General features: G+C 38.6%; 1 protein-coding gene across 3 annotated transcripts in view; it reads right to left on the bottom strand.

Moving 5' to 3' along the window:
* LOC129723497 (protein ECT2) overlaps positions 1-22,912 on the bottom strand; it is a 96,151-nt gene that overhangs the window by 12,239 nt on the left and 61,000 nt on the right. For 2 of the 3 annotated variants that reach the window (XM_055677751.1, XM_055677749.1), the window contains exons 2-6: positions 18,875-19,100; positions 16,202-16,337; positions 8,289-8,395; positions 7,965-8,214; positions 4,498-6,042 (exon numbers count right to left, since the gene is read on the bottom strand). In XM_055677751.1, the coding sequence (XP_055533726.1) occupies positions 4,498-6,042; positions 7,965-8,214; positions 8,289-8,395; positions 16,202-16,337; positions 18,875-19,100 (2,264 nt within the window). The remainder of the gene's footprint in view (positions 1-4,497; positions 6,043-7,964; positions 8,215-8,288; positions 8,396-16,201; positions 16,338-18,874; positions 19,101-22,912) is intronic. The other variant, XM_055677752.1, reaches the window with a different exon arrangement.

Here is a 22,912-nt window from a genome sequence, read left to right as displayed (position 1 = left end):
AATCTGATAGATTTCCTGTCAGAGCAGGTGTACCTCAAGGTTCAGTCTTGGGTCCAGTCCTGTACAACATATTCACTTCAGATCTTCCTGATTTGCCTCCAGGATGCACAAAGTCATTGTTCTGCGATGACACAAGCATTTCCGTAAAAGGAAAAAGTCTTCGTGTCATATGCAGTCGATTGCAGAAAAGTTTAGATATTTTTTCTTCCTACTTGCAAAAGTGGAAAATCTCTCCCAATGCTTCTAAAACTCAAATGATAATTTTTCCGCATAAGCCTAGGGCTTCTTTCCTCAAGCCAAACAATAATCACGTTGTCAAGATGAATGGGGTTATTTTAAGTTGGTCCGACAAGGTTAAGTACTTGGGACTAATTTATGATAAAAAACTTATTTTCAAAGAGCACATTGAGAGTATACAAGCCAAGTGCATCAAATATACGAGATGTTTATATCCTCTCATTAACAGGAATTCTAAACTTTGTTTAAAGAACAAACTTTTGATTTACAAACAAATTTTTAGACCAGCAATGCTTTATGCTGTACCGATCTGGTCAAGTTGCTGTTCAACAAGGAAGAAAACGCTTCAAAGGATTCAGAATAAAATTCTGAAAATGATTTTGAAGCGTCCTCCTTGGTTTGGTACACTCGAATTACATAGACTTACTGGTGTTGAACCATTAGGAGCTATGTCAAATAAAATTATTAACAATTTTCGACAAAAATCGTTGCAATCCTCAATTGTTTCGATAAGCTCTCTTTATAGCCAATAAGTTAGCAATTAAGTTAGTTGTAAGTTTACTTCCCCTTTTCTGACAAGTAGGTTTAAATCCCTACGAATGATAAGTCCTAATTGCGAAAGCAAACAAATCCTAACAATTCAAATTACAAATTTCTAACAGTGTTGAGAAGTCACCATTTGTGATTGGACACACATACTCATTATTTACTAATATTTATCATAAATACTTAAGCTACTAACAAATCCCCCCTTTAAAAAAAAAAAAAAAAACGATTTTACAATCTTTTTTTTTTTTAAATAAATTTCAGGACTAATATTTTAATGAGGCTGATACAAATTTCGAACTCTTTTTATGTCCAAGGTTATCAAAGTAAGCCAAGGAAAGGGCGAAAAATAAAAAACACAGACGAACTAGAAAGGAATATCTTTGATGAAAGTTTGTATACAAGTTACGACGTTTGTAACTTGCACTCAAATAAATGTTGGAAAATTACAATTTATTCTTATTGTTAATTATATTACTTGCCTTTTGACGGCACTCTCACTCTGTCACTGGACTTATTTGTTGATAAATTAAGTATATAAATCGATTTATAGGAAAGAGATTTTAAAAATTCATATCGTTTCAAGTTATTCCGGAAAAATTTAAAAAAAATTATGCAAAGTTGCCTGACTTAGTAAGCCTACACACCCACAAGACTAATGAATTCTGAAGGGGGAGGAGGGGGACTGTCAGCACCTCAGAATAGGTGCGAAATGCGCATAAATAAGAAATGTTGCCGATAATAAATTTATGCAATTTCAAACATCAAAGTTCAAATGCTACGAATATGCCAAAACACATGACAAAAATATCTTTCTGCATGACAACGCTCGGTTTGGTGTTGCCTTAATCGTAACGGAAACGTTGAAAGCGCATCTATAGGGCATACTGTATCTGCCGCATTCCGACCGATGACTCATGGCATTTTTTAAAGTGGAATTAAAATATTGGTTGAAAACTGGAAAAGTCGTGCCTAACTACGGACATTTTTTGCATTAAATTCATTGCACCAAATGCTTTAAAAGCTCAAAATTTATTCTACCTGTAATAACGCGGTAAGAGTTAACCAGATTTCTGATATTTTCTATTTACTTTCAAGGAATATTAACTCATTTTTTAACGTGCGGAGTTATCATGAAAAATCAAAACGGAATCCGCTTAACAACGAGTAACCATGAGTTCGCACCTTCAAAACCCGTTCGTTTTAATTAAATAAAAAATTAAAAAAAAATATACCGCTGCAAAGTTATTTTATAATTGTTTGAACTTGGTTTTACTGTCCAGTTTTCGTGCCTAGTGAAAATTTTTTAAGGTTTTCGGAAGATAATGTCTTAAGACCAATGCATTTCTAGTCAAAAATATACAGTTTTAAGGTATTCGATGACTTTCTTAGCTGAATGCTGAACTATGTTATCTTCGTTTCCAGCGATAGCATTTTGAAAGTTAATAAATAAGACAAGAAGCGCAAAAAACATCTGTTTTCTTTTGTTATTCACTACAATCGAAACCCTCTTTTCGCTAGCAGCAAAAATCTAAAACGTTTCACACCTCGTCGGTTTGTGAGAGGATGTCAGAGGCTTGAACGGCAAAAGCTCAACAGAAAAAAAAGAAAACAAAATCAAAAATAGAATTAGCTTCGACAGCGACAAACGTGGTCGAAAATTGACAATGAATAACGATTGCCAGTTTTGGGCGTTTTATTTTCTCTCACTCCCACCAGCAATCGAACGTGCGCACATGATCAAAAACAATGAAAATAGGGTAATCGCTCCATTATTCATCTCAACAGCTTGGTGCACCTATATTCATCTTATTTCTCTCATTTGTTCAATTTACCGTCAAATTTCTACAAATTTTTGAAAGTAAATCTATTTGCTTCTCGATTTTCTCAAGTGGCTGAAAGTTTAACGTTGAAAATATAATTAAATTTGACGATAAATTGATCAAAAAGGCGTGATGAGATGAATATAGGTACTGAGATGAATATAGGAGCAGTTACCCTACAACATAAAAAAAACATTTGCATTTTCCTACAGGTTGCAATTGCGGTGCAGCAATTGATTGTTCACCTGTTGGTAAATTTTGTTTTTATTTTTATGTCGACAAAACGAAAACAAACAGCAGGTTTAAAACTATAACGATAGATTTGATAGGAAATGACGGCTTACAGTTGGGTGCACTTTTACTCTTGCAAATGTTCCAATGTGTGTAAGTAGAAATAATGAAATAAATTTAAATTTTTCCCCGCAAATCATCCGCAGCATGCAAAACTGGCACAACAGGGGCGAATATTCAAATGCTAAACCTTTCCACTGCGATCGAAACCGCGGATTATCAATCGATTTATTCGGAGTGTTCTCCGGTTTGGGGCATTCATTTCAATTCGTTTATCATCCGTGTGAGATTTTTTTTTTCATTTCATTCCATTGGCCGCTCGGTTTATGGAACGGATAATTCTAAATGAATGCAAATGTATATTAGGCTTAGAGCAACTGATATGCCCAGACGTGTTAGTAGGTCACACGAACATGCACAAATAATTGGCGGTTTTGCGGATCAAATCTAGTTACAGGTTATTTTTTACATTCAACAACACAACGCAAATTCGGCAATAAAAGCTACAGAAAACAATCGCGGGTGGTTTAGTTGATGGGCTAGCTAGGGAGCAGTGCAACCATGGTTTGATATTCTAAGCATATAGAGAAAAAGTTGTTGCGTACAATTGTTACAGTAGAATAGCGAGAGCATGCGGGTTCAAATCGATATACAAATCGGGGATGCTTCGAATTTTAGCGATGCTGGAAACGTGCCACCACCATCAACCTGGCTGTACTACCTCGTCGTACTCAAGTGTAGCAATTCTATTGTGTCCGTAGTGTGATGAAGAACGGCAGCATTCAGCTGTGATGATTATAATCATTTGCAGGATAATACTACTACCTAAATGCTCTATATGCGAAGAATTCAAAACACATTTCGGAACGTGGAAATTAATGTACTTTTCGATTGTTCAATGGGTTGACGCGGCGGTTTCAAACTGCACACCGAGGTTATTATTTTATGGTATGGAAAATTGCGGCGAATGAAATTAAATAGTTTTCATAATGACTGCATTCTGAAACGATTCTGCAATACGACAAACGTCGGTCAACCGATTGAACAAAAGAAACATGAGACATAGGTGAGGGATTTCACGCAAACTCGCTTTTAAAGTTGGCAGCACACGCTCATATTTTAGGGAAATTTTGTGAGTTTGGTGACATCTTTTTGACAAAGGCCAAACAAACTTTTGTGTTTGTTCCGTTTTTTGCACAAAAACTATGAAATCTGAATTTAGAACAAAGAATCCGAAACGAGGAATTTTTCAAGTTCATATAAAAAATATATTAATAAGACCGAAAGTCTGATGTCTAAAATGATTTTTCTAAAACATGAGTCGATGGGCAATTCAAACAATTGCCTTACTGATCCTATTTTTTAGTAAGCTTTTCTACATTTTACGTTAATTACGGATGTCAGCAAACTCATAAAATTTCTCAAGGTGCTGCCAACCGCCGAAGTTTCGCAAACTGAGCAAATTTACTAAACCAATTAACAACTTGACTAACTAACGCTCAGTTTACGATTCCCTAGGGGAAAACAGACATCAATGGGTGTAAGACTACTAATGATACAAGCAAATATAAACAGATCATGATCAAAATGAAATAGATACCATTGTTATTGCTGCTGCTGTTCTTGTCGTTGCTGATGCTGCTGCTGCTATTACTTTTACTGTAGTTACAGTTTCACCCTCGGCATCAATCGTTTCAGCCGTGACGACTGCAGGGTTTGTGTAATCGGCTGCCGCCAGTGGTGCGTTAAGTTCGATTGTGGCCAGATTCGCCGCCACATTTGAGGCTTCTTTTTCCGTCGATACAACAATGTTTGCGAGGCCAGCGTCGAATGCCGACGGATTGGAGTCAAGCTGGGAGGATGCGGTTGCACTCGAACCCGAGGCGATCATCGAGTGACGGAAGAAGCTTTTCTTTTTGGCTTTCGAAGATGATGAACAATTAGGATACAGGGGAGGTGCAATTGGAGTTTTGAAATCGACCTCACTCTTATCACCGATCTTGGAATGCTCTGGAGTGTTGACGTTCTTGTCGGTCTTGAAATTGCATACCTTTTTAAGGTTGTCCAAATTAGCAGGGGTTATTAAACCTTTATTTTTGATCGACTTGGGCGTTTCCTTCTTGTTGCTTTTGGTAATCTTGTCGCGTATGCTTCGAAGCTTCTCTTTGACCGGCTTCTTTATCGACTCATTGAAAGTCGACTCGATGGACGCAATAGAACTTATGGATGAGTTCGGATCGACGGAATTTCGCCGGGATCGGAACATTGATGTGATTGGAGTTTTGATAGCTGCAAAGCTCATACTTCTGCGGAGGCCCCTTGTGATGGATCCCGTACGAATCAGCTTGGGTTTCTTCGCGGATCCATAGGCCACGCTGCTAGCTAGTGAATCAGTCGATATGATCGATAAATCATCGAAGCTGTCTTCCTGACGTTTCCGCTTCAGAGCATCTTTATTAGCAATAATGTAGTCATCCATATCATCTTCGTCGTCGTCGTCATCTTCCTCGGAAATTTTTTTCAAAGAAACGTCAGTTAATCTATTGATTTTCAATATCGGTGAAATATTATTCGGATTAAGGAATTCTATTTCTTCTCCTGAGGTTAGAACAATGCCATCGGTTTTCTTGGATATTTCCTCCGTAGGCGAATGTTTTGGAGTCGAATTTTCAACATTTTCATCCATATATCTGATGGGTGAAACATTCAATTGCTCCTCTTCTTGTTGTTGTTGTTGCTGCTGCTGTTGTTCGCAATCAATGTTTAAATTGTTCTCATTTTCAGCAATACTGACGTGATCCACCTCCAGCTGAGCGCTACTTTCACTGGTTTCACTTTCTTCCGGTAAGGCTGGCAATGGGTTCAGCATCTCTGCTCCTTCTTCCTCCTTACGTTGGCACTCGTTCAATCGTCTAATAAAGGCCCCCTGTTTCTCAGACTTCACCGGATCTACTAAATTGCCCTCCATCCGACAATTGTTAGGCTCATTCTCGTTGTTATCTTCCTTATCCATTGGCGGTGAGGGTGACGACGATGATGATGATGATGATGATGAAGATGAGGTGGAAGATGTATTCTTATCTTTTGGCGAGGTTACAGTCGGTATTAGAGCGTCACTGAAATGCTCGCCAGTGTTGGACATGACCTGGAAAAGAGCGTGCGAATTGTGATACGACGAGGATAAGTGCGTGGTGCGTGTGTGCTTGTGTGCTGGTACGTGTGTGTGTGTGAATGCGAATGACTGCCTGTCGCACACGAGAATGTGGCTTCTCTAACTGTTTGGAAATGAGGCGCTAAAGGGTGCGTTGAAGTGAACCAATCTGTTGTTAATTATTATTTAGCTAGTGCGACGACAGACACGGTCAGGTGTTCCGTGCTTTCACGGCTTGTATTCGAAAGCCCTGTCGTGAATACGTTCAGATAAGTTAGACGGATGAATCACTAATTGCAGTAATTATTCAAGATACGCACCCGTAAATGTGATTAGCGTACCCGTAACCTAACAAGGAAATAAGAAGCAACATTCAATAGATTTGCAAAGATCTGCTCTAGCACCAATTTGTACATGATGGGTTAGTTTCATCCTACAGCCATTCTATATATACACAACATCACGCTACATCCATGATAATTAAATACTGCAACATAATTTAGAGGTTAAGTTGATCATGGTTCAAATAACAATGCGTGGGAAGACATTTTATCAAAAGACAGGTTATCAAATATTTATTCAGCAACACAAGCACGGCTACTAGCAAAACCAAACTTCTTCGTGCTTTATACCCCACATGGATATCAAACTGAACTGCTTTTATTGCAGGCTTGATTTGAAATCAGTTATTTATTACCTGAATAGCCTATCAAAAGCGGATATATTAGCATAAATCTGTTCTAATCTTTCCCCACAACACGCAGCACACAGTTATCTCAACACCAGCACAGTTTCACGCGTAAATTTGTCATCTTGAAAATACCATCAATCAGGGCCAGCCCATTCGAACAGTAGTAATTTCAATTGAAACCGGACAAATTTGGATGCGTGCACGCACACACACACGCGCACACACACGCACGCACGCACGCACGCTTGACGCGATTATTAATTACAGTTTAATAAGTTTGTAAACGAGTAGTCATACATCAAAAAATTCTCCTGTCAACTTACGCAGCTCCCAGCAGAGCACACGCTCTGTCATTGAATCCGAGAGTTTATTATAGGCCTTCCTAATAGACCAAACTACACGGAATTCTCATCATTACCGACACAATAGAATTGATACACCATCCTACGATCAGATTTCAAGATAGTCTATTCAAAACTGTAACATGTTGAAAAGTCTATTTCATTCGCCACTATTTACGAGTTGCCCAGAATGTTGCGCACGGAAATGAATGCGTTGTTGTTGCTGCTAGTTCTGCCTTGAATAACCATCTGAAACATACTGCAGTGAGCCTGTTTTTAAATTATAAAGGACGAATAAAATTTCTTCATCATTTACTAGACGTGTATAATCAACTGTAAATTGAAGCAAATTCGTTGAAAAGCATTTTTCGATGTTTAATGATCAACCCGGCTTTCCGTGAAATTCTTTCATTGCAACTTAAAATAATTAGGTTATCACGAGGGTTCCTTTCCACTCTATACAAACGGTAGCAGTAACGTCATAAAAAAGCAACACAGAAAATGCTGAACATCAACGCATACATGCATGCTTCCTATGCAAAACTCGAAATAGAAATAAAAAACACCAGCCGAACATGGTGTACCTCAAACCTCAAACATCGGTCAACCCGTTGCTCACTTCCCCGTTCGACGGGCATTTAATGGCGAATGAAAACAACACTGTCAACTTCGATGGTTGTGGGAGCCAGTCGTCTATCTTGCTCGCAACCCCCCTTCCCTCCCTTTCATCTGTCCCAACACCATAAACCAAAGGCTATAATCCGTTTCCAAGTGAGCAGTTGTGCACTCGATTCAGTTTTAATGCATTGTGTGTTGAGAGCTGAACGGAACCCATTTCATTTGTAGCCTGCTCCGGTAGTAAAATAGGGACATCCTGTACTTACCACATGCGAACATTCCGGATCTTCCAAATTGGTAGGTATGCCGCCGTTCATCGTGAGCACATCGACCATGTGCTGATGTTCCTCCGGGGGAAACCCGAAAAAGCATATTTTCTGGCCCTCGAACGCCTTTAGCCGGTGATTTTTGGTGAACTCTTCCGAAGTGGCAACCAGACTCGGGTCATCGCGATTCTGCCACGCGTGCGTGACCCAGCTGGGACGGACGACCGCGAGGCGGAATGTCATGGCGTACCTGGTGTGCGCGGAAAGACGAGCAACGAATGGAGATGAAATGTTACATTTGGGAACCTAGGCCCTGCTACTTACTGGTACTTCTCGCCACCGGTAGTGTTACATATCAGATGGGTAACCTTGGTGTTCATGTCCTTTCGGATTGACCCTCCCATCGAATGGATCAAATCGACGAGACGAGTCTGCAAGGGAGGATGAAAATAAAAGTTTATAAGTTAATTTTCATGATTAACAATAATCCAATTTCTTGATTTCTCCATGATCGGACCGGTTGTATTGTTAAGGTAATCTTTTGTAGTTTTTATAACAAAAATTAGATTTTTAAAAAGTGAGCTTTCAAAGATATTTAATTTTTCTTTTAACTTTTTTAAAAAAAAAATATTTTTTTAGTGTTGTTTTTTTTTTGGAAAGACAAAACTATTATCTACAACTTTGTCGAAGACGTCATATCGATCAAACAAACCGTTTTAGCCTTAAAGTGTTAGTAATCGTCAAAATCATCCCGAAATACCATTTTTCAATAGCTTCTCAAAAATTAAACCAATAGCACAAAATGGTATCTTTTGCCTAAAGAAACGTCCATGCAAAGTTTCAGCCAAATCAAAAATGACAATTTAAAAAAAATATTAAGCTGGGACATTTTTTGTGGAACTGCTCAGTTTTCTTGGGCAACCAGGAGTTTGCTAAACTTTTCACTGTTACGAAAGACCATTTATGGAAACCGTACACACCTGTACAGGTCAACAGGTACACATCTAATACCGCAAGTTGCACAAAGCAAGCCTGTTCATGCGGTTGGAAACATCGGACTGTTCGGTGCGGGTTGGGTGAAAAAAATATATTCGGGTTTGGGTCTAGTACGGGTTCGAAAAATATCAAACCCGACTATCTGTACGGTGTGTGGGAATATTATCATATTCTTATATTAATTTGATGGTTGCGTTCGATTGTGTCGATCATGGTATCCTGCTCGCCAAAGTTAGAAACACTAGCGTTTACTACTGCTCTCGTACGATGGTTTAGCTCCTAGTATGTAAATCAAACACCACTGTACGTTGAAATTGAATCACAAGATTCTTCACAGTTTTCGAATCCATCGGACGTTCTGCAAGGCAGTAATCTAAGACCCCTGCTCTTTGTATTTTTCATAAATGACGCATCTTGTGGACGATGTCAAATCACTGAGGATTACACGAGCTATCGCAGACTGTCACGAACTCCAACGACTCATCGACATGTTTCATGCGTGGTGCTCCAGTAACCTCCTGACAATCAATATTCAGAAATGTTGTGTGATTTCCTTCCCTAGAAGAAATCATACTATAACGTTCAGCTGCACCATGTTTGTCAAAACAGTTAACTAGGTTCGAAATATTATGTCACTTTAGATGCAGCGCTCTCATTCAGGGCGCGTTACAATCAGATTATAGCAAAGGCTATTCGGCAGCTTAAATTTATTTCAATGATATCTTCGGAATTCTATGATCCACTGTGCCTGCGTCCTGCGATACTGCAGGCATACTGCAACGCAGATGCATGAAATTAAATTCCCGGTTTTCTCCCGGTTCGTTCAAATATTTTTTCCTGGTTAATTCTACTTTTGAATTCTATAGTTTTCCATGCAGTTAAGGAATAAAAAAGCGTGACTTTCGATTTACATCTCAATATGCTCTAAGTCACTTCTTGACGTGTTCAGCCTTATCGAAGTCAAGAGATAGAGTTGCAAAAAATCGAAAAATGCGACGGGTGTCACCTTTCCGAGAGGAGATGTCTGATGATCTTATAAACAACGCATATAATACTCATTACCGAGGAATTCTAGGCCAAATTAAGTTAGAAGGAATCGTTTTTACCTCAACCAGATAAGATTCAATATATAAAAGAGTAATATATAAAAGAGTATTTTCATAACACTTAAAACACGTTACTTCAGCAGCTCACGCATCTCCTCATCAATATCAATTTCGTGTCCTCCTCCGGCAACCTGTACTGTATCGTACACCAAGCGCTGCGCTACAAGTCTGTCTTTTTCCAAATTCATGACTACGCACTCCTTGTTCACGGAGAAACCTCTATCCAACGTGGCATTGCCATGCGATAAAATTAGAATCTTGCCTGAAGCAGCTATCAGATCTCTACAAAAAGTATCAAGGTAGGAAGTCAGTAATGTCTTCGTCGAATGCATACTCAATAGTTGTGAGTATTCTTGGCGACATCTATCAGCTACAGTACCCGCGAGATTATCGTTGTGAACCATTTGCATTAGGCAAAATTCGAGCCATTTGAATGCTACTTCCGGGGAGCTTACCTTGGTCAAATTAGCTTCCAAGAGGAAGATGAATAAAAACAAAAACTGTTTTATGCACTGTAAGATAGGTCAACCATCTTTTCCGGGTCACAGGACTAGTCTTTTTTTGGTTAAGTATTCGAGGAAACTTACTCAAGAAATTTTGGTCTTGTGATCGCCATGAGATGGCTGACAAAAAATGGGTTTGTATGGCACAATCCCACCCCCACTGGCACAATCTCACCCCGACTTGTAATGTTCAGTGAAATTCCCGGTTTTTCCCAGTTCCAAACGATTCCAGGTTTCTTCCCGATTCTCCCGGTTTTCCCGGTTGGGTGGCCACCCTGAGTGTTGTTAGTCTCTCTAATAAACAGCATGCAACACCTCAAGTGAGGTTCTCGTAGCTGCCAATATCACACACTGGATAATTCTCCATTTAAGCTATTTCTCGTTCTTTCTCGCTTTCTTCCTTGCTCGCATTCGCTCCCGAGATCATATAAGCACACGCGCGCCTACAGTCGCTGAGTATCAACACAAAAGAATTTTTGCGTGTCGGTGCGGGCTTGCTGCTACTCAAGGGAATGCATGAAGAAGAAAAAGTATCTCGAAAGCGTGCGTGCAAAAGACTTGAGAATCGTAGCACATGTCTCGTTTCCAAGCAGAAAGGAGGAAGAAGATTCTGCTTCTCGCTCGCTTTGCAACGCTGAATGCATCACATGGACAATACGGCCGAATTTGCTTTATCAGCAAGCTTCGACACCGATTAGGCAGTCATTTAACTTCAACAAGTCGGTAACTATGTTAAGATAAATTCTCCGTAGTCGACAAGCTTAAGTATTTTCCAAAACAAAGCACTGCGACCAAAAACGTTACCACTATTACCACAATTCCACAAAAATGTCCCAGATAATTTTTTTCAATTCTCATCATCTCACAATCACATCACATCTCATCAATCACAAAATCTCGTTTTTCAAAAATCTTTTTTTTTTTGTTTTAAGACTAGAAAAGATAAGCTAAGTCTTGACGACAAAGCTGGAGACAGTAACATTGTTCTTCCCAAAATAAACTACGTGAAACAAAAAGTTTTTTTTCAGGAAAAATAAACACAAATATATAATTATAAATTAAATATCTCAAAACATTCACTTTTAATTAATATGATTTTTTTCCTACGAAAACTACACGTTATAGGCTGATTAAAAAATTTACAGAAATTTGGCAAAAAAATTGTTTCAAACCTATTTTAGTGTGTATATTTTTTTCGAAGGACAAAATAACTGTACAACTTTGCTGAAGACGTTAAATTAATCAAATTAAACAGTCTGGCTTTAAACCGCTTTTCTTTTTTTTAAGTTTAAACTCTTTTGTTTCTCATTTCTCCATGATCGGATCGGACTTATCGGACAGCCATCAATGTTCAGCTAATCTTTTTAAGTTTTTTATAAAAAAAAACTTGTTTTCAAAATGAGCATTTTTGGATAATTAGTTTTTATTTTTTTATTTTATTCTCAAAAAAAAATTTTTTGCAGTGTATATTTTTCCCAGAAAGACAAATTTATATTCTACAGCTTTGCCGAAGACGTCACTCCAATCAACAAACCGTTCGGGGTCTAAAAGTATTGGAAGATTATCAATACTTTTTCTATAAGTATTTTGACATAGCTTCTCAAAAACAAATCGTGATTCAAAAAATAACATGTTTTGCTTAGAGCTAGAGTTCAACGAATATTTCTTCTAAAATACTATCTGACATAAAAATCCTATATTTAAATACTGTAGAGTCGGCCATGTGTGTCACTTTATGTCCTCAATTTTTTTTTGTCGAAGAAAACATCACATTAAAAACGATGACACCCCGTTTAGCATACAGACGCGAGGCATACGAACGCGAGGCATAGTACGCTAGGCATAATGGACGGCAGGCATACGGACACGAGGCATATGGACGCGAGGCCGAATGGACGCAAGGCCGAATGGACGCGAGGCCGAATGGACGCGAGGCCGAATGGACGCGAGGCCGAATGGACGCGAGGCCGAATGGACGCGAGGCCGAATGGTCGCGAGGCCGAATGGATACAAGGCCGAAAGGACACAAGGCCAAGGGGAAGTGATGCGGAATATGTTATTATCGTCATCATCATCACAGCATTCAATATCATGTATTTCGTTTCAAAGTGTCATTTGGAAAGCAATACACTCGCGGCCTTCGGCCGACTCGCTGTTCGAGCGAATGCTGTCCTTACTCGCTACCGCTCGTTCGGACTTAACTAAGGGAAGAAAACTCTGTTTGAGTAGACCTAGCAAACCAGTAGATCAGTCGTTTGAGTGCGAGAGGCCGCCGCTTCCGACGGCGGGTCGGCGGCCGGCTCGGACTGCGGAAACCACGGCGGCTTAGTGCCGCCTCGTTTCCTTGCCCTCGATTATGCGTCTTCGCCGTATGATTTCAAGAAAAGTATTATATTCAACTTAAACCTTTTAGGAATATAATAACACCTGAACTACATAATTGGATCTCATGCGTTCGTACAACATAGCATTCGGCCTCGCGTCCATTCGGCCTCACGTCCATTCGGCCTTGTGTCCATTCGGCCTCGCGTCCGTTATGCCTTTTGGCAGTATGCCTCGTATCCATTATGCCTCACATCCGTTATGCCTCGCGTCTGTATGCCTGGCATACTATGCCTAACATCCATATGCCTAGCGTCCATATGCCTCGTGTCCCGTCCCCATTAAAAACAGCTAGTTATTAACATTAGTGAGCAAAACTTGTTTTACATTGTTCTTATTAATTGAAACAGTTTCTAACATGTATATTAGAATTTATGATTGATTCCTTCATTAAAAGCGCTATCATAAAAAAAACTGGTCTCTTCCATTCCCAGACTTCGAACCGGATTCTTGACCGGAACACAGTTCTCCAATTTAAAGTCAATTTGCTTCTCCATGTTGAGAATTTTCTATGCCCAACAAGTTAATTTTTTTAGATACCAACAGATATCGAACAGATTAAACAAGCCTCCCGTTTTATCCAAAATTGACAAATTCCTTCCAATCCGTACATCAAAAACAATTTCATTCTCGTCTACTACATTCTACTCATACTACATTCTATAGTCTACTACATTCTACTACATAGGGTAAATTAACCTATAGTGGACCCCTTCGCTCTATTAACCTATGTTTCAAAAATTTGACATGACCATTTTCGATGCCACCCTGTTCCAGGCAATGTTGAGCAAAGTTGCATTTACAAACCCGGCCCTGATTAGCATGAAACATTTCTTTTATTCTTTGTCTTTGGATATGCTCCTTAAAGTGTTAATGGAATGTAAGGGTACATTTTGACCTTTGACTCAATCGAATTTCGGGAAATCGAGTCTCAAAGCGGTCAGAATTTTACGTTTTTGACCGATAAAAATGCACAGAAAGTGGTTAGTAAAATTGTGGAAATCGAAACCTTGTTTTTCGATTCCAAATGTCTTAGAAATACATGAAACGTCGAGATCTGGTATTCCTTGAAAAAAAAAACTAATTACACTGCCAGTCTCAAGCCAGTCAAATTTTTTTTCTGAGTTGACAGCACATCGCGACGTTCCTTGCAATTCTAAGATATTTGGCTTAAAAAATATTTTCGAAGTAACGTGCACCAGGCGCAACTTCAATAGCGAACAATTTCAACAAGGCCAGCATAAAAATGCTCGATTATGGTTCAAAAACAGCGCGTTGGGTTGGTACCATGCTCTTAGTGACAAATTTTCAACATTGTTATGTGTAGCTAGAAAAAAACACTCAAAAAAAAGTTCACAGTGAAAATTTCAAAATACTCAAACATTCATAGCTTTTTTCATTCTACCATCACTAAATTTTGACAGATAGTAGTACATGTTGTCATCTTCAATGTTTAAAAAAAATTAGATTTTGAAAAAAGGTACTTTTTGAGATATTCAATATTTTGTGACAAGTTGGAAAATTTGGCACAGGAAAAAATAATTTTACAGTGTATATTTTTTTTTCTAGGACCGCAATTTTATTACCTACAATTTTGCTCAAGACACCATTTCAATCAAACAAGCCGTTTTTCTCATATAGAAATTTTTTATTAAACAGTCACCATTTTGAATAGGCCCTTTTGAAGCAGCAGTCACGAGTCTACATGAAGAACTGATATGATAAAATGACCTCTTTTTCAAAACGGAACATATGTGAAAAGTTTCAGCGAAATCGAAAATGACATGCCAAAAAAAAGTGTTTTTACCTATTTTCCATGGAATGCCTCAGATAGGAGATGCTTTACCATTGACTGCGGCTGGTGTTCCGAGAAGCAAATAACAAACAGATTTGACAAAACGTTCTATAACCTTATTCACCAAAAAATATCAATTCACTATGAACAGTGAATTACTTACTCGGCTATTCGTTGTGCAAAATGTTGGACTACCAAATGTAATTCCGTGACAACACATATCATTCAAAAGCGAATAGAAACCTAGGATAATGCGTATTACCAGCAAGTTCGAATGCATCAAAATATATCACGAATTATTTAACATGAGTTTAATTTTTACGAGCTGTTCATAAACAAACCCAACTTACATTTTAAAATTTTAATTCCGACAATATAAATCAATTATTGCTACGACGCCAATGCTACGATAAGGTTAGAAAAACCAATCGCTCTGGCTTAAGCGAAATAAAGCCTGATGAGTAAATCAAACTGAAAATATATGCATATACGATCAAAATATAAATAAAATTTTGAAATAAACATGAAGTGCGGGAAATAACAAACCAACCACGACAGCACAAATTACATTAATGTATGTCTTCATGAAAAATGCAGCACACGGTTATCGCTACAATCAGGGCTTGATTAAGAGGCATTTCAAGGTGTTCAATAGTGAGAATAGGCGTCCCGATTCTTTCCTTTCTAGAGCCCGTTCTTCCACGCATCAAAAGAAAAATGCAGAAATATTCAACCCATAACCATAATTGCGTCAGCATCATCTTTATTCATAGGGCGTCCTGTTCCTGTACCACAAAGCGGTTGCGGCACACGACTATCCTCTTCCAATCGACCCAACGAAGAAAACAGGGCAAATTTGAGTGCCTGAGGTCATTTACCGCCTACCCTCTTGTGTGGCGGCGTTCGTTGTATGCTGTCCAATCGGATGAACAAGATGTCACGTTTTGCGCTCATCGGTTTGCTCTTGAAAGGTGCCATTTTGCGGGGACATGTGCAGTATTTCCTTTCCGCAAATTACCGAGTGATTCATCCGAATGGGGGGATGTAACAGAAAGCTCTTCCGTTACGTAGGATAATATTATCCTGGAACTTTCGACGTAGTTTACAGTACAAAAAGAAAATCATCAACTTGTACCAGGAGCAACCCAATGGGTTACGCGTGAGGCTTCACACGTGACCTGAACAAATAATACATTTTGGCGAGACAAAAAGTTGAACATCATAAAAATAAACAAATTGAAGACAACATGGATGTTGTTTCTGGCATTCCACAATATACGCAAAAATCGATTATTCAGTCGGAGCTTCCTTCTCTAAGTGAGACACCGAGGAAGGCTGAATTGCGATAATATGAATATATATATATATATATATAAAGAAGCTACGTCCGGTCCCCATGGTAAACAGTGTTCAATTTAGTGTCCTCCTGTGTGTAGTAAATAAATGAACACTTACCAATTCATCCTTTTTTCGAATGCCGGTGAAGCACGTGATGACGCCTCTCATGCAGTAGTTGTAGATGGGACGATTGTTTCGAAGCAGTCCATTGCCGGCTTGTACAGCCTGCTGCAAGGCCGGCGGACCAAGGATTCTGTGGAGAAGAAAATAATAAGAGGTTTTTAGTTAAAACTTCTTTCACAAAGTCGACGGATTTAAATAGCTAAGCAAACAGGGATTCAAGTCAAAAATACAAATAGACGAAGAGGGTTTTCCAAAATAAAAACACATGTTTGTGCAATCCAATCCAATGCAATACTGAAACAAGAATTCGATTCACCATATAACGACTGGTAAGAAAAGCGAGGAAAAGGGATTCCATTTTCAGTATTGGTTTAATCCTACAGTTACTATCTCAATTATTAGAATCACAACCGGGAGGGAGTTCCTATCGTATCCTATCATGGCAATCGGTAGTTCAGTGATTCAGTCTCCGGTAACGCTAGAAGCAAAGATTTTCCCGCCATCCGACTATTAGCACCGTTGGAGCTTAGAAGCATTTATATAGGTTCGCAACTTATTTTGGTCAATTTCCAGTGTGGGGATGAGACAGAACGATTGAACAAATAAAATCAGATCCCTCCTTCTGTTGGTGCCCATAAGCGATTTGTTTTGCTTTGAGCTTCCTCCCTCGATGAACCACCGCCCGCCAGCCCTTTATGCTGTCGTCCATCGGAATAGGGCAACAAACGTTCGGAATGGACTAAACTGTACTGGACTAGGGTGAGTTTTTCTCACTTTAGCACATCGTTTGCCAACACCTCGGTGTCGTTTGCCTTCCGCACAGCATTCTTGTGGCGTCAATGGGATTGTAATGTCGGCTCTTTATAAACGAGATTGCAGCTGTCTACCGCAACATATTGCGAGGGTGTTGTCGCAGGACGATAGGTACCCAAAGAAGTGAATCAATGAATATAATAGGCATGTTTTTTTTTTTTGCTTCGAGAGAGCAAACTGACAAAGTAATGAAGGAATGTCAAACAAGCATTACGAAAATTCATACAATACCTAAAAACTTACTAGACTCACTGAGCATCAATTTGCTTTTGCATCGTAACTTCTCAAGATGAATAATGTAAGTAAACTCGCGAAAATCACTTAATTGAATTGTAACCTAAATTTTGCAAAACAAAATCTGCTATTTCTAGAATTTCGAGATTTCACAAAATCCACTGAATCATTTCTATTCCTTTTTTTTCAATTTTTTGCTACTTATACTTTTTATCGACGTAATATACCACAGTCTTTCAACAACAAATTTGAAAGACTCAGATATGCATCAATAAAGCTGATAATAAATTTAACTTATTTGCAATCACAACGAAGTGCATTTTACCGTCTGACAAAGAGCATCAATACTACTACCAGTTGAAAATTCAACTCAGGTTACCAAATTCGAGCATCCAATAAATTTCTCCTTCCACCGGTCGCACCATTACTGATGTCCAGGGCATGCTAAAGTTTCAAATCAACTCCGCGCTATCAGATTGACCCTTCCCTGCCACACACTTAGGACTCTGGCCGGATTTCTGGCGACAGAATCAGTTGGTCAACAGGCAATAAATTTACCAATAAAATAATCAACTGCACTCTGTAAAATCACTCGAGGCACGGAATTGTACCGAGCGACCCTCTCGGTAGCAAATAGGATAAATGTGCTCGATGCAGTCGAGGCGCGAAATATTTTCAACGCACTGCAACACGGTGTCACATGCTGGAACTGAAATTTATGGCCAATACATGCCACACACGGCAAGGCGAAAAGCGATTTCATAAGTGCATCCTCCTCGCACGGGCACACTGTAAAGCACACTAGCGGGAGGTTCGCGCGTCGTACGGTACGTACGTGCGAATGGGACTCTGGACGCCAGATGGGTGCAATTCCAATAATCATTAAATTAATTGTTTATCTGGTCGGTTTACTGATCGAATGACGATTACATATGCTGAGATGGACGCTAGTGCATTAGTGAAGTGTGAAGATTTCCATGCTGGCTTTCCACTTGAACAAAGTTACTACAGGAAAACGCTTCCTTTTTCCAAAAACCTTTTTCCAATCCCAACAACTTCAGCGACTCAAATGACAAATATTAAAAGGCCCTAAATAACACAACTAACTTCAGAATTGCACACCTTTTCATAATAGCTCTCTCAAATTTTAAGCCACTATCAAAAAAACTTTCTGAGGGTTCCTGTTTAATTGCTGCAAGACGCTGTCCACTCACCACAGGTCACCGAAATTTTAACGGATTCTACAAGCTATGATTCAACTAATAGTCTGTAGTTAAGTCTGTAGTTATGTGTAGCGTACCAAACCACGGTTTTTAATGGGACTTTTGTTGAGTGCAAAGTTTAACAGCCGACTAGCGAAAAAGTCGAAATGAATTCAACCCGAAATTTTCCATTGCATTGGGTGTGCCAAAATTTGTAATTAAAACACTCAAACATGAATGAATCTGCTCTGGTTTTGGAACGCTCTTTAATTATATACCATATGTTGAAATAAAAAAGCTGGTGGTTTTTTGTTGCAATTTTGTTGTGACAAGCCGCCTAATTTATGTTCGAATTTACCGAATGGATTCATAAAATAACAATTCTCTGGTTACGAGTAACAGCACACATTCGACTCACCTGTGCTTGGAGCGATAAATTGCATCATAAACCGGGCCCTCGAAGTGCTCCAGGACGAAGTAGGTGACAAAGCTGCTGTCCGATATGTATTCGGTGCCAGTTTCCGACAGAACGATCGGTACTTTGAAGGATTGCGCCGCGGACAGAGTGGATTTGTCGTGGGCAACCGAGCCCACCAGGCAGATACGGGCGTTCTCTGGCGTTGGCGGGGGTGAAATCAACATGGCTGAAAACAATAAGAAGAAATTGTGTTAGTAAAAAAAACGGGCCGTTAAACTGAAACAAGAGATATGCAATGCTTCAAACTGTTGCGTCACTGACAAACGTTAAAATTTTGCAAAATATGTTGAAAAACATAGTAAAATTGGTCCACTCGACGTCCATGCGAAATTTAGCCTTAAGTTTATTTTTTTATTTCCTAAAATTTCACTATAGTTGTTATGACTCGGATAACATAGTATCATTTATCAAATCCTTCAAAATAGTCTAAGTGAATGAAATATTCGTACCAAGTCAAAACGTCATTTTTTATGGTTTCTACTCTTCATCCTCACTGATCCGCACTGATAAACAAAACTTAATGTTTCTATGACGCTCTCGATAATTTGTTTTTAACGCGTAAAGACCCGGGACGGAACTTGTTTTTCGAAAATGCTCGTTCTCAGCACTGGAACCGCCGATTTGGGAAAACTTAAACTTTTATTCAAGGGGAATAGTTGCTCTAAGTTTTGGTGAAGGTGCCACCCCTCTGGACCCCTCCCCGTTTTTGTGAGACGCAAATATGTCTGTGTTTTTTTCTAATTTTTCAAACAGATTGAGCAAACACTGGTAATTTTCATACGTATCAATAGCTCCATGTATCAAATCATAATCATGTCAGGTGGATGAAATATGGTATGTAAGAGTGAATTTTGGAGTTTTCAAATTATTTCAGTACAAAATCACAAAAATACGTATTTTCATAAAAAATCAAATAAGAAAATCGTTCTTTCAATTTTAAGCTCTACATTTTTGAAGTAAGGTCTCCTGAATCAATGCGCGATGAAACATTCATTTTAGCATGCAAATATTTTGAGAAAAACGAGTTCAAATTCACTGAAGTACGTATTTTCATGGAAACCTAATTTTCTCAGTCTTCCACAGTTGGTTTCAACTTGGCTCTTCAATTTTCAAACTCTATATTTCTAGAGTAACGTTTCTGAATCCAAAGATGCTGAAAGATTTATTCTAGCATGCACAAGTTTAGAGAAAAACGAGTTTGAATTCGCTAAAGTACGAGTTCTTATGAAAACTTGATTTTCTCTGAATCTGTGCATGCTAGAATAAATCTTTCAACATCTTTGGATTCAGAAAACGTTACTCTTAAAATATAGAGCTTGAGAATTGAAGAGCTAAGTTGAAACCTACCGTGGGAGACTGAGAAAATTAGGTTTCCATGAAAATACGTACTTTGGTGAATTTAAACTGGTTTTTCTCAAAACGTTTGCATGCTAGAATAAATATTTCATCACGTATGGAGTCGAGAGACCTTACCGCAAAAATGTAGAGCTTAAAATTTGAAGAACGGTTTTGTTGTTTGATTTTTTATAAAAATACGTAGTTTTGTGATTTTATACTGAAATAATTTGTAAACTCCAAAATTCACTCCTACATACCATATTCCATCCACCTGACATGATTTGACACATGGAGCAATTGATACGTATGAAAATCTGTTTGAAAAATTAGAATGCAATCCCACGATAATTTTCTACTTCATAGCATAACCCTTTTTATGCACGGATATAATTTGCGAAATTTTTAGAATTGACGGAAAATGACCGGGAGCAAGCGAGAAGCTGAATAACCATGTAAGAGGTCTCACAAATTCCTGCTGAAACTGTTGCAGGAGTTGGTTTGATAATTGATCTGGGCTAGTTAACTTTTTCATTTCTAATTCTTCGTAATATCATTCTCTACGCTAATATGCGACAACTGGTGTGTTTCTCCATCATTAAACATCGGTTCGCTGCTTCCACCGGTATTCTCTATAGACTTGCTTATTTTAGATTTAACTTCACAATATCAGAAAATTAACATCAAATTTTAAATCAAAGCTAAAAGTAAAATATGACAAATTAATCGATAAAGATTATACTGTAAAAGCAAAGCTTTGGTGCTACATTCCGATTTGGAACTCGATCTTGTTTTTTTTCTCTTGTGTTCAGACTTCGCGGCCAGCTGTTTAGGGTACAGGACAATTACGGAGCTAGCGCTACGATTCTTGCGACACTAACTGTCTCTCCCGAGCCGAGACTCGAACGTACGACTACTGGCTTGTAAGGCCAACATCGTACCTGGAGACCATCTAAGAGGTCTGACGATTATACTGTACAAATTGCAAAAAAGCTGAGGTTGTCACCTTCCCCGTCGAAAGTTGATCATCTGGCCCGTTTAATTGGCTTTCGTTACTTTTCAATCATTTGTCTTGAAAAACGTAATTTTCTCTGTATCTTTGATAAGAACTTTTATCCGTCATAGTACACTTGAGTACTGAGAATTATTATATTACTATTAATTTAAGCTTATTCTATCCGTCATAGTACGCCTTACTATTCAGTAAAAAAAATTAAGCCAAATCGATACAAAATTGCCGAGTCCTACAGTTTCGTATCTGGTGTGCTTCAGGGAAGCTACCTTGGATCGTTAGTATTCTTACTATTTTTCAGTGATATTTGTCTTGCTTCACCGCCATGGTTGATTTACGAAAATGATTGTAAACTAAACTGTATTTATCAATAACATCTGTAAAAAACTGCTGTGAACTTCAGAGGTACATTGACCTTTTCTGTGACTGGTGTTCCGAAAATCAATTGACTACAGATATGACAAAATGTTCTATAACCTTATTGACAGTGAATTATCTAAACGGCTATTTGCTGTGCAAGAGTTGGTGGACTACCAAATGTTATTCCGTGATAACACATATAATTGCAAAATGGAATAGAAACCTGGGATTTCAGAGACCCAAATAAACTGTTTCTCCTTCCAAGAAAAAAACATCAAGACTTAACTTGGTGCTACGAAAGTGCAAAATTAGGTTATTAAACCGGCAGGTAATAAATAATTTCTGTTGAAGGACACTACTTGATTTAGTGCCCTTCAACAGAAATTACACAGTAAAGAAAAATTACATTACTTTAAATGCACATAAATATAGCATTGAAAACCATGTAATATTCCGTGTGGCATTATATTCACATGCAATGTAAATGAAAATATTGTGAATTTGCATGCATATTTATATTCGAAGCTTTAAGTTTATATCAATAAGGGGCCATTCACATACCACGTGGACAGCTTTGGGGGAGGGGGGGGGGTTTGGCTAATGTCCACGGTCCATACAATTTTTTTAGAATTTATATGGACAGTTGTCCACGAAGGGGTAGGGGGGGGGGGTTCAAAATCGTTAAAAATCTGTCCACGTGGCATGTGGATGGCCCCTAAACGTACAAATTTACATGACCTGAAACGATTCTGTATTGTGCATTATTAACGGTGTGAAATTGTATATATTTTTCCCTTTATGTGCTAGAAACCATTATGTGCTTTCATTTGTATTAGTTGTAGATTTCATTTTTTGGTACTGTTACCGTAAAAACGCAATCCTTCATCTCCTATTGCTGCAATATGATTTCAATATACTTTGTTACTATTATTGGATATTATGACTACTCCAATTTTCAATCCAAAACCTCACCAAAACTTCCCAAGCGCAAGCTTTAACAGTGTAACCAGAAACCGACGATTATGGCCACTTTGTGGCGATAGAGGCTGGAGTCAATTAATTTCTCTTTGTCCTAGAGGATTACACAAGTTTTGGCGTCGATGTTGCGACAGATGACCCTGCACTGAGCGATTGCATTATGTGTCGCCTATTTGTTCGAATCTATGTCCGAATAATCCTATTTGAAAGTGAAAACCGGGGGTGTCTGACAGTAAGCAAGAGGCTGTCACAGTATGGTGAAACATGATGATACGTGACCGCTGGTGAACGAG

This window comes from Wyeomyia smithii, chromosome 2, assembly GCF_029784165.1.
Source record: "Wyeomyia smithii strain HCP4-BCI-WySm-NY-G18 chromosome 2, ASM2978416v1, whole genome shotgun sequence".
Lineage (NCBI taxonomy): Eukaryota > Metazoa > Arthropoda > Insecta > Diptera > Culicidae > Wyeomyia > Wyeomyia smithii.
The sequence above is the reverse complement of the archived record's forward strand: the minus strand, read 5'-3'. Positions and strand labels throughout refer to the sequence as shown.